This window comes from Asparagus officinalis, chromosome 1 (genome assembly GCF_001876935.1).
Source record: "Asparagus officinalis chromosome 1, Aspof.V1, whole genome shotgun sequence".
NCBI classification, from domain to species: domain Eukaryota; kingdom Viridiplantae; phylum Streptophyta; class Magnoliopsida; order Asparagales; family Asparagaceae; genus Asparagus; species Asparagus officinalis.
Window position 1 is genome coordinate 94,367,939 of NC_033794.1, and position 13,077 is coordinate 94,381,015.

The 13,077-nt window shown below is 33.7% G+C and overlaps 1 protein-coding gene across 1 annotated transcript; it reads left to right on the forward strand.

Annotated features, from left to right (window-relative positions):
- Positions 404-13,077, forward strand: LOC109828394 (transmembrane protein 258). Its single transcript, XM_020395404.1, has 4 exons — positions 404-516; positions 696-796; positions 12,673-12,751; positions 12,848-13,077. The coding sequence occupies exons 1-4, from the start codon at positions 514-516 to the stop codon at positions 12,893-12,895; spliced, it is 231 nt and encodes a 76-aa protein (XP_020250993.1). The 5' UTR covers positions 404-513; the 3' UTR covers positions 12,896-13,077.

Here is a 13,077-nt window from a genome sequence, read left to right on the forward strand (position 1 = left end):
ATTATCACAAAACTCCCTTTTAACTTTTAGATTTTATCATAAAACCTCCTTTAACTTTGAGATTTTATCGGAAAACCTCCACAATAAAATCTCAAAGTTACATGGGGTTTTTGATAAAATCTCAAAGTTAAAGGGGGGTTTTCTGATAACCCCTAAAACTAAAGGGGTTCGTTTGATATTTGGAAAGTTAAGGGTTTTTTTCTGATAACCGTCCAAAGTTAAGAGGGGTTTCATGATATTTAGCCTCTTTTTGATAGTCCAAGAGATGCATGTTCTCTGAACGGTACACTAGGTTTATAACAATTGCTTTGTACTAGGCCCAGCCCATAAGTGGACAAAGCCCAGCCCATTTACTGCCCCATAGTTATAGTCAACCGCAGGCACACCATACCGGGTACAACTCCCTCATTTTCAAAGCCCCTAATTACCCTGCGAACAAAGCACCCACGCTCAAAGTTGAAATCGGTAGGGAAAAGATTAGAGGCTCGAAGGTTTCGTCTTCCTTCATCATCAATGGTAATTTATACGATCCAAAACCCTAGATCTGATCTCATTTTATATAATTTTTTTTTCTATTTAGTTTTATTATATCATATCCCTACATCTTGAGATCTCTGGGGTTTAAACGATGAAGATTGTTAGTTGTTTTTGATCTTTATGGTTTTCAAGAGATCTCTGTGTTTAAATTGGATCAGGCACCGAAACCGATATCGAGTCCCGTTCCTGATGCTTGGTACCCTACCCTCGCTGTCCTCATGCTTTCTGTTGGGCTTATGGTCACCGCATATTTCTTCGTGTAAGCATTCGGGTTTTGAGCCGAAATTTCTTCCCTTTTAATAAATCTGTAGTGTATTGTTGAATTTTGATTCTTGGATGCTACATTTGATATTCACGTTGATTAACTTGCTGTTATTATGTTTCGATGTCCGAAGATGTACTACTTTGTTAAAGGGCGTGCTTGTTTGCTTTACTGACTGGACATGCTTTTGAGTGTTGATGATCCTGGTTATGATGTTAGATTATATGATGCTACATTTGATATTCACGTTGATTAACTTGCTGTTATTATGTTTCGATGTCCGAAGATGTACTACTTTGTTAAAGGGCGTGCTTGTTTGCTTTACTGACTGGACATGCTTTTGAGTGTTGATGATCCTGGTTATGATGTTAGATTATATGATGCTACATTTGATATTCACGTTGATTAACTTGCTGTTATTATGTTTCGATGTCCGAAGATGTACTACTTTGTTAAAGGGCGTGCTTGTTTGCTTTACTGACTGGACATGCTTTTGAGTGTTGATGATCCTGGTTATGATGTTAGATTATATGATGCAAATATTCTCATTATACGGCGGGTGATAGGGAAAATGAATCATGACGAACAAGTGAAATAATATGTTGGCTAATTGAAAGGGAGGTTATGTGGTGCACATGTGAGAATGACATTGCATTTGGATCATTGGGTGTGAGCAAAAATACATCATAATTAGACCATAAAATAAAAGGGTCTGTCAATTCTTGGAATTACACCAGGTTAAGTATTAGGTTTGGTTGGAGTGGATATGACCTGTGTATTCTCTTCAAGTGAATCAATTGATCAAGGTCATGCAAAGGACTAATATGCAATGGCGGAGCTAGAATGTTTATTCAGGAGGGCCAAAACGCAACCATTATGTTGTGCATCGATAAAAAAGCAATTGAATATGCCAATGTATACAATAATTAACTTTCACACGTACGTAGGTGAAAGAAGAATGAAAAATAGAAGCTTTACAAAAAAAATTTTGTGACTACTTAAAATAAATCATTTCCACATGTATACCCTTTGCAGATTAAAGAAATACTTCCATCTTCTAAAGTCTCGTTTTTAAAGAAAAGTATCGATTGTAGTTAGTTTTTCCATAATATAATCACAAAAGAAAATTTGTAATCATTTTGAAGGCATGGCAATTTAACAATAAACTATAAATTATTCCATTAAACTTATTTCAAACAATAACAAGAAGAAATGAAATAATTTTAACTTTCACATTTATAAAACAAATGCAAAAGTACATGAACGTAGAAAATCCACTTCACATATCTATTTCATAATATAAAACTTTATGAAATTAATAGAATCACCTTTCACAACTCTATCAAAAAACTGTAAGACTACATGAGAATATAAACCCCATATCAAATTCTAGTATTAAATGCAAAAGTGAATGGAAATTGAAACCCAATTTCTCTGTTATACTTAGAATGCAATGAGAACTACATGAAAGATGATGTGGGTGTATATAGCATTTTGTTCCATATTATTCCCTTAATCTTGTAAGTCATTTAAAAGTAGTCCCTCTATATAGAGGCTGGTTGAAATTCAGAGAATATTTCGTCATCTTTAAAAATTTTGAGTGTAATGGCATTTATACCATATCAACTGAGACTTAAAAACTACTGATTTTGACATTGACTTTGGTGAGTTTTGATGTAGTTTTTGGTTGATTTGGTAATTACCTATTCCTGATTAACCACTATCCAAGAATGGTTAACAATTTGGATGGTAATTGTAACAATGGTAATTTCAAATAGTTATTGGGGGACGAATTGTAAAATATGAAGATTTGGGGCTTAGAGGACTAATTTCAAATATGAAAGATTTGGAGGTTTAATTTCAAATATGAAAGCTTTGTGGATAATTTCAAATAGGAAAGATTTTGGGGCCTAATATGTAAAAACTTATATATTTAATTTGTTTGTAAAAAGAAGGGGCATGGGTTGGGGGTATTAATTTCAAATATGAAAGCTTTAGGGGCTAATTTCAACTATGAAAGATCTGTGGGACTAATATGAAAAAGCATATATCCCAAAATTGTTTGTAAACAGCTAGAGGGCCATGGCCAACCTCGCCCTCGGCTCCGCCATTGACTAATATGTATTGAAAAATAGGTTTAAGTTTAGAAAGTTAGGTTTGGCTAATAACCCACATAATATGGATTAATAAATTAATATGTTTAGTTTTACCCGCTAATCTAGAAACTAGTTCTAGATTCCTTCTATAATATGGAGAATCCTAATATCTTACTATTTTTCTTCAAACATGTAATACGCTAACAAATAATAATTAAATTCGAGGGAAACCTTTATACTACTGTCACCTATGTTGTACGAACGCGAGTGTGAGTGCGGCGCGAACATGAGTGTGGATACAAGACGGGGAAATTTGCAAAATATAGGATAAGAGGATACAGTTATATACATACATATTAAATTTAATAATCTATATGAGATCGGTATTGTTTTCCATTCACATATTATGGGAATTAAAATTCTTATAACATTTTTATGTTTCTTTTATTGACTATATTATAAATTGAAAAACCACTTGTTTTGAACTAGATATTAGAACACTTTAAAATCATACGTATGAACTAGGTATGTGTTAAAACAAACCCATCCTGAGTTTAATGAGTTGCAAAAATTTGAGATGAAGTGTACGATATATGCCCAATAAGTATCTCACGAGGTTTTTAAAACTAAAACATGTATTCTATAATTGAGTACACATTTGTGCAAATGTATATGTATATTCAAGAAGTGTTCAGGAATTGTTCAAGGAGTGATGGACATGGATGCGGGAAGTGTCAGACACATATACGGGAGACTCTCGGGAGTCTAGATGAAGTGTCCAAGTAACCAATTCTGGCACATAAGAAACATATATTATACAATGTAAACTAAAAATTACCTCGCCACATCACTCGGGGGACAAGAGTATATTCAAAACTCTATATAGCAATCAGTAAACAAAGTTCTATTAAATGATTTGATCACATAATGATAAATGTTAAAAGTAAATTTGTCAAATATTTTTTGAGACACCTCTTAACCAGTTTGATATTAAAAGTTTCTCCATGCGAAATTTTGATAGTAAAAGTACGTTCATTCTGTACTTAAGCATTTGTCTTTGCTGCGATGAAAATTTGGAGAAAGCTGTCAGTTTTAAACACATTTACAACAAAAAACTATGTTTTCATTCAATTAAATATTGATAACCATCCTACTAATCATCTACATCTTCATCTTCAAAATCACATGAAAAGTCAAGAAATTACAATTTTATGTGCCACACCATCTAAATCCAGCCACACTAATTAGACAAAGCCACATAAGCATTCTAATAACTCTGAAATTGGGTCATTTGAGATCTCATGTAATTTCTAGCCAGGTTATTTGCCAACGGCAAAAAAAAAACTCCAATTGCACATTTGACATACTTTTAATTCCAAAAAATCATTGGAGAAACTTTTAGTACTAGACTAGTTTGTGGGGTTTACAAAATACCATTGTATTTGATTAACAATTGTTCATGAAAACACACTCACCCAATAAAAAGAATTAAACAAAATATTTACATAATCAATAATACATGAGGTTTAATGAGCTAATTTCAATATGAAGAAATCTAACTAATAAACATTATCATTCTACCCACCATTTCAAGAGGAAGAAATCTAAGAATTCCATAGAATTCATAGACAATTTCATGTGTAAACGACTAAAAACAAATAACCCTTGGTAACCATCAAATAAGTTTAGTCGAGCTAGAAGAAGAATAAAAAACAACTGTTTACTCAAGATTAGAGGTGGAAAAAACACATTATATGCACAAGTTTTTTCACCACAGGAGACAAATAGTTTTACTGAAGTGTAAACTCACATGTAAGGCGTTCTATTTAGAACAAAACCACCCATCTATATGAACGTTATCCATGCCATTGAAAACTTGCATTTTGATGTTGGTTGAAACCACATTTGTACATGGGTTATCATTGGACTGGCAGCTTTATAAGAGATATTTAGACAATGATACATGGATAAATATGTAGTGAGAGACACATGTTCATATCATTATAGCTTTATATAGGCATTGGAGTAACGTCAGAAAACTTACATGTCAAAGGGTGTCAGCCATTCCGTTCTAATCTCTCAAGTTAGTCAGGTCTCATGCCGTGTCAGAAAACTTGCATGTCAAAGGGTGTAACGTGCATGTCAAAGGGTGTCAGCTACTCCATTGTAATCTATTAAGTTAGTCAGGTCTCATGCCGTATGTGTCAAACTCCTACGTGCATATCAAAGGGTGTCAGCCACTCCATTGTAATCTCTTAAGTTAGTCGGGTCTCATGCTGTATGTGTCAAACTCCTTTGCGTAATTTTCCTTGTAGATTCCTTGTGTTATTTTAAGACTCCAAAAAAAGTATTATATGAGAGAACTACTGAGAAGCAAAAACAAACTTTATATCAGAGAAAGTATACTATAAGAAGAATAACAGAGAATGAAAGAATTGCTATCTGATTTCTGCGTACAAAACATGAGCCTCAAAATTTATGGTTCTTGGTGAAGTGAAAAAAAATATTTTTTTAACAAAGCATGTATAAAAGTCAAGAAGACCATGTTTTCCCATTGTCAATTCATTGTCTCTTCTTCGATCATAATTCCACATGGTAGCTTTTTTGTTGCTGATTCAAACTTATCACTGAACATGAAAAATTATATTGCTTGGAATTGTCGAAAGAAACTATTTTATTCATCGTTATAAATTATCATTGTTGAATCTTACAAGCAAAGTATGTGGTCTTAAGATCAGAAGTTTATGGGTATCATTCAATCATCTAAAACATATAAGACTAATAATTCCATATAATCTGAAGATGAATATATAAAACAACTAGTTTTTATCAGGAAAAATACAACATGATATATAACTTTTGAGGTAAATAATAGTTTCCAAATTTGTAATCAATGGAAATGGATTGACATGAAACCTAACTTGGAATTCCCCTAATAATTCCATAGAAGTCTAGAGAGAATATCTTGAGGCTAGAGAATTTGGGTTGACCTAATCCTTACCCTCTTCACCCTTTTATAGCCTTACGCTTCTTCCGTGAATTTCAAAAATCGCCCACCTCACTCACTGCTCTGTTATACTGAGCCTTATCCTCAGTATTAATAGATATACCTTAGCACACCCTCAACCTCCCTCATCACTCCCTCACCTCAACCTTACAGTCCTCTAACCTCATCGATTCCTTTTGTTTTGCCTAGCAATCAACCATTTGACATTACTAGTTCTTATTTTGTTTTGCCTTGCGATCAAGAGGGTGAGTTGATCTTAGAAAGGATCAATAAAGATAATTTAGACTCATTTTTCCAAAATAACCCTTCATTGGAAAACTTGCCAAAATAACCGTTCATTGGAAACATATGGTGTATAAATGGAAAAGAAAAATCCCTCTTATACAACTTTGATACAATTTCTAAATATGGACATGTTTTTCATATATAGATGATTATGGATGACCCACTTCGTTCAAGTTGATTTACATTTCATAGAAGATTTGTCATAAAAATCATGTATGTTCAGCATAAATTACTCATCCATTAATTTTTTTACAAAGTTCTCTAACAACGCAGCTGAAATGCTTCTGATTTACGAGTTAAACTGTATTGTTCATGATATATGTATCTTAAAAAATCTATAAATGAAAAAACTTGGTATTTAACATTACTTGTACTATTGTTAAACTGTTAATTTTGCAGCAATTCAATGTACGAGTCGTTAGAGCTCGAGATTTTTGTTTGTGAATTGTATATAGCTTAAAATAAATAGAGTGGATTGTTTAAATTGATGACACAACATTTATTTTTTGAGGTGTGTATAACTTAGTACTTATGCCTTGAGAGTTAAAGTCGCCCTCATTAAATTGAGATAAATTGACAACAATAGAACCGAAATTAAACCCTCTAATCCAAGCTAGAGAAGATTAATGAACAAGATCGAGGATTGAGTGTCGTGTATGCATATATTTATGTAATTGAATTCTAATGCTGCACAACCTACCTTATCTTTGTGCATACAAGTTGAAAATTGTTCTCATTAGTAGTGCACATAGTGTGCCAGATTTTAGGGATGTAGCATTCTTATTTTCAAGGTTCTCACGATTTCAAAATTTATAACTCGAGAAAAGTTAAGGATCTTGTTTCTTTCATCGTAGTCAGGTTTGATTATCATTAGGATTTCATTAGGATTTCACTGGAACAATGTATAAAATGGTTCGTAAGTAATAAGGGAAAAATTATGTCTAATGGATAGCGTGGTTGGGCTTTAGTATTTATTACTATTATCTTAAAAAATACTAAGTTGTTTAGTCACGATCTTTTGCTGTTCAATCCTATGTGACACTTTTAAAACTTGAAAAATGTTCACAATTATAGTACTTTAAAACTCTTGGGAGATAGATTTGGAAAGATCCAGAACAAACTCATTTTTAACACCCCACGTTCTACTATTTCACCATTCCACACTTTTATGTCATGTACGCATTGCATGCACTAGATGATTAGTAAATTATTTAAAAGAAATTAGTCTTTTGATCATGAACTTTTGGCATTTTATCTCATGAGGTATTAAGCACCTAAGTAATGATCTCATGACTTATGATATTTTAAATCTCATGGGAGGGGCAAGCTTGGAAAATTCCCCTAAAACCCCCATGTTCAGCACTCTCTATGTTCCATCTACTTCAGCACGTCTACGTTCCTTCATCATGCATGCATTGCGCGCACTGGAAAATTAATAACGATTGATGAAGGTACAAGTCACAGTTTAGATGCAACTCTGGCGTAAAGCAATGCGACCATTAGAGATTTAGAATTTAGTTAAACATGTTAAATTTATGGAGAAGATGCTTATTGATTGGAGGAACAAGTTTATATCATATAGACCCAAATTGAATCAGGCTTTGACTTTAGTCTCATGGTGTGTAGCAGGAAAGCAACCATAAAAGCAAACGATCAAGTTAAGATGTATGTAGTCTGGTGTTTTTATGATTTTCTCCTAGTTATTTTAACTAATAGATTGGTTATTGAAGCAGGCACAATGTTTACAAGGTAAGGCATGCAAAAGAGTCGGGGAAATTATATTTTTTTCTTTAGTTTTGGAATCCAGAAAATATGACAGTGAAATTGAAGAAGAAACAGATAGTAAGTTGAGCATAATGAATATCAATGAATAGTTATATTTGTTTGAGTAGAAGGGTGATATTGTATCTTAACCAAGAGTAGACTGAAGGGTGATGTTATATCTTGAACAAGAGTAGTAACTAGTAACCAGAGAAACATGTTCTAAAGATTAAAGAAGGGAATGATAGAAGAGATAGCTGGAAAAGATGATACAAGCCAAAATATTTTTGAGTATAAATATACAATGGTTGTATAACATCTTGATTAAGGGTATTTATCAGAGAAATTGATTGTCTTCTTATAGATTAAAGAAGAGAATGGAAGAATATATTAGGACAAGTGAAGAAGAGGATACAAGACGAAACTATTTAGAAATACTACTTTTAGGGGATGTTTAATTAGGTGGAAAATGGATGGAAACCCATTAATGGAAACCAATTTCTAGAATCGGTTCTCTCTTTTCTTGGTGGGATTGATGTATTTTTGGGAAATGAGTTGTTTTCCAAAAGTATAGGTATTGTGCCATATTTTAGGAAAACCCATTTCCTAACAAAATTACAAAAGATGGGTTGGAGACCCGTTTTTGGGGTTTTCCCCCTAAAATTTGATTTCTTGTGTTTTTAGGAAAACAACCAAATAGCCTCTTAGGCAGGGTTCTGGTGGAAAAGAAATAGAAGATGAGATATTTCAGAAATTCAACTTTTGTTTAGTGTTCATGTTAATTTATTAGTTTTAGGTTAAATACCATCTCTAACTTGTTATGCCAGATGGAAATATCCTAGGTTTTTAAGAGGATCTATGCGAAATTCCTCCAAGAATAGTGTATATGATTCATTAGTTTGATAACTGATAGATATTCTCTTCTTATCAACGTGGCCTAGAAATCCTACCCTTATATGGACTTTCAAAGAACCTATTGTGAAGAGATTCTGACTAATTAAATCTTATATTGATTGATCATTGAAATAAATCGTATAAAAGGCAAGGATTGTTTGACATTATCCTAAACTATTTTTCTGGTGGAACATAGAGTGTGCTGAAATTAGGGAATATGGAGTGCTGAACATTGGGGTTGCTTTTCGAGGTTTTTTTTCCAGTTTGCCCCTCAGTAATTTTATGGTATTATAAGTTGTGAGGTATTTCTTGGGTTTTAAAGAGCGTGACTTACATGGAGTAGAAAATCAGAAGTTTGTGACCAAGAGGCTAAGTTCTTTTAAATAACTTATAAGTTTTCTGGTGCATGCGATGCGTGTATGACATAAGAACGTGGGATGTTGAAGTAGTGGAACGTGAGGATGTTAAACTTGGGTTTTGTTTTTTGGATTTTTCCAAGGGTTTCCCTCCCATGAGTTTAAAGCATGATAAATGTGAGGGTATTTCTTGTGTTTTTAAAAGTCACATGGGGTAGAATACCAAAAGTTTGCAACTAAAAGCTAGCTTCTTTTAAATAATAGTAATAGATTTACATCCTTATCCCAGTCTAAGTTTGCATCAATTTTGCTCACTTCCGTTATCATTAAAGTTTATCTTAAAGTTGGCTCCATATATAGATACGTAAGTATCTAAGTCATCATTCATGCTGTCAACGTAAGGGTTGCCTTTACGGTTTCGGAGGTGGTAAATCAATATCATACTAGAGATTACTTGACCACTATATGGGACATGCCACTAGCACCGTGACTCGTGATTCTCAGTTGATTAGGATTCATGTGGCAAAGGGCGCTTGGTTACTACTATAGGATAATCAAATATTTTTATTCCATATGATGTATTTCTGTATCACTCTGTGTCTTTGTAGACTATCCTGGTGGTGTGAGTGGATTAGAAATATTAAATTCAGTTCCTTGTGTAAGGTAATATTTAGTAGTCATGCTTTACAGGTTAAGCTGGTAGTATCGTTGATGGTTAAGTAGCAAAGGTAATTGGGAGACCAAGCTTTAGAGTTTATTGCGATTCTTTTACTCACCAAGAGTCTAAGATGAAAAAGTCCTAACATATAAACGAAGACGGAGTGCAAAGATGATGTCCCGAAGCTTTCATGTGCTATCCAGTGTTTTATTTGCTTTATTGTAAATCCTTGTAGAAATCGACAATTGAATTCCTCTATCCTAATCTAAAAGAAAAGTTACCAAAGATTCCAAACACTTACTTTCTCGACAAGTTTCTTTCCATCATTCTTGCCTCGTGTCTCTTGCGTAGCTATAACTAATCATGGTTGAAGATGGCTGATAAAACCGATATGCACTACTTGTACACTAGCCTGCTGTGTGCTTAACAATTTAGATTTAATCCAAATAAGTGTGTCGTGAGCACGTGCAATATAGTAACAAATTGAGAGGATTTTCAAACAGTCACAAGCAATTTTGCAAGCAGATTTGTCGCGGAATAGACTCACATTTTATTAATCTGACTGAACTTTTACCAATCAATGTCAACATTATGCGAATTATTCATTAATAACAGTGTTCAATGGCAAATCCCTTCTTTAAGATATATGAACTGCTAGCATAAGGACCCAAGCCTTCTTCATCGCCTTCTTCATTTCCTTTTTATCTATAATGCAGATGTCCTGATTGCTTTCCTTTTTGTTTATAATAGAGTTCTAATTCATATATTGACACACTTACATGAGACACTATTCTACTAAACCGCTCCCATGCGTTTCTAGCTTCTATCTAATTTATTATAGAGATGATTTGTTGTAAAACTAGTTTCATATGGAATTTCTTTTTTTGGTTTTCAATGAAAGAAATAATTGATGGGTTCGTGTGTGTTGTGTGAATCAGAAACATATCCTATCTCTGCCAATATCTAGTGTGGAACTATTGCCAATTGGATCATGGATGTACTGGTTCCTTTTTTTTTTTGCCCCCCTGAATCCCGAAGTTTTGAACTTCACAGAGTAGCATCTGACACTAAATTTTTGGCTATGCTTCCAGTACCATCAAAACCAGTAGTCTTGCAAGCGATTTAGTTGAAAATCAATTTCATTTGGAAGAACGTAAGATGGCTACTACTAAAATCCGTAGTAATACTTCAAAACCTGTAATAGCATCGACTCAAATATGATTATGGCATCCACTGTTGTTATGACTGTTGGATGTGATAACTTCTAAAAACATATCACAGTGTGTTTTTCCTCTATTCATGGATATGAATGCATGTGCCTTTATTCTACAGGGCTTGACAGTTTGCTTCTGATTTAATTTTGAGTTAGAGATTCTTAAGTTTGATAATCCATCATGAATCATGTGCCTTTGAACTGTAGGGCTTGACAAGTGTGTTTTAATTTTTGAGTTGGTCATTTTTAAGTGCAGTGTTCTTAAGGCTATCATATTTCTCATTTGCAGTAGAAAGGTAGTGTGCATCTTGCGTTTGTGAAATTTGATGAAATTTGATGAAATTCTAGGGACCAAAATATTGTTAGATCATTTTGATGAGGATTGTCCTGAGTCTAACCATTAAGTATTGTTTCATCTCTTGTTGATTTTTAAGTTGCTGTACAGCTAAATGAACAATGTGGCAATTGCAAACTATATTTATTATTAATAAGTGGGAGCATCCTCAACGGGAATACAACAAAAAAAAGCTATTTAGGTGTCATTATCACGAGGAGAATCATCAGAAAAAATTCTATGTTTATCCTGCACATGCATAGCACTATACGGGCAACCTGACAAATGTGTATATTCAGAACTCCTTTCTCGAGAATAGTAGATGGCTGGAGAATAATAACTTTCAAACCTTTTGCCCTTCAATTCTAGGAGGAACACTGTGTCACAGTGTGGTGCCTGGTGCAATAGTCCTTTTTATCATAAATTTAAAGCTGTAGGACCATGATGAAAGCTACCAAATGCTTATGGACATTCAAGATTCCATCTAAGAATCAATTAACTAGCTGGCCATTATATCGAAGATCTGTTGATATATATAACCCCATAGTATCAATCCTCCATCCTTTGTTTTTCCCCTTCATTTTCCACATTAAGTGAGATGGATTCCGTAACATAAAAATTGTTATGTTATTTAATACCTGTCAGTACGCTCCACTCTTCATTCATTATCCTCTGTCCTTCCCCCCTTCATTTATCAACTTAAGTTAAATTTCTGTGTAATGAGAGATTGGTCCATTGATATGTGGTTAATCAGTCAAACAACCAAGATTCTTCATGTAGTATTTCTAGGAAAAACTTTTCAGAAGTCTCTTTTTTTAAAAACCTTTTCCCTTTTTCTTTTGGGATGGCTGAGGTAGCAGGGTTAAATTGTAAGATGAGGCTTTCCTCAGAAACTGATAGGTTTTCCAACAAGCTACCCTTGTACTTGTGGCTCACATTGGAATCTCTGGACCCTGGGAAAGAGAATCTCCTATTAGTGTGCGTCCATTCCATGATTACTATCTTAAAGCTAATAATAGTACTCGATAAAAATAGTGATAAAACCAGGTTATGCTATTTTCTTGAGTAGATTTAATAACAAGTTTTGTAATGGTATTTGTAGCGTAGGATGGTATCTTTTATCTTGTGATCAAAGATAAAAAAAATCTAGCTACACTGATAATGGTGGCAACATCAGGCCCTCTCATATGATTTATTTATTTTCTTGCTTTGATTTTGTTTCTTGCTGTAGTTTATATTTCATAAAATAAAATATTAACATTTTTGCAGATATGAAACCACTTCGTCCAAGCGAAACCGCTGCCTAGCAAAGGAGATTGCTACGGGAGCTATCGCATCTGTGTTCTTGGTAAATGTAGTTTGCGTATGTTTTAGCGCTCAAGTCAGCATCAATGCTTTATTTCTCTTGTACAATGTTAAACCTGCCTTTTGTGTTTCCATGCAGGGCTTCGGATCTCTTTTCTTGCTCCTTTCTACTGGTGTTTATGTTTAGTTTCAAGCTGAGCAAGTTTAGATCCAGATAGGGTTTTAGCAATGAGGGCTATTTCTTGGGAGTTTTTCAGTAACGTGGGAAAGTGTTAAAAGGATTTCATATTTGGATATGGTCGCCTTTTGTTTTATCTTACTATAAAGTTTTACTGGACTTCAGACTCCTGAAATTTTCTTTTATTGAAA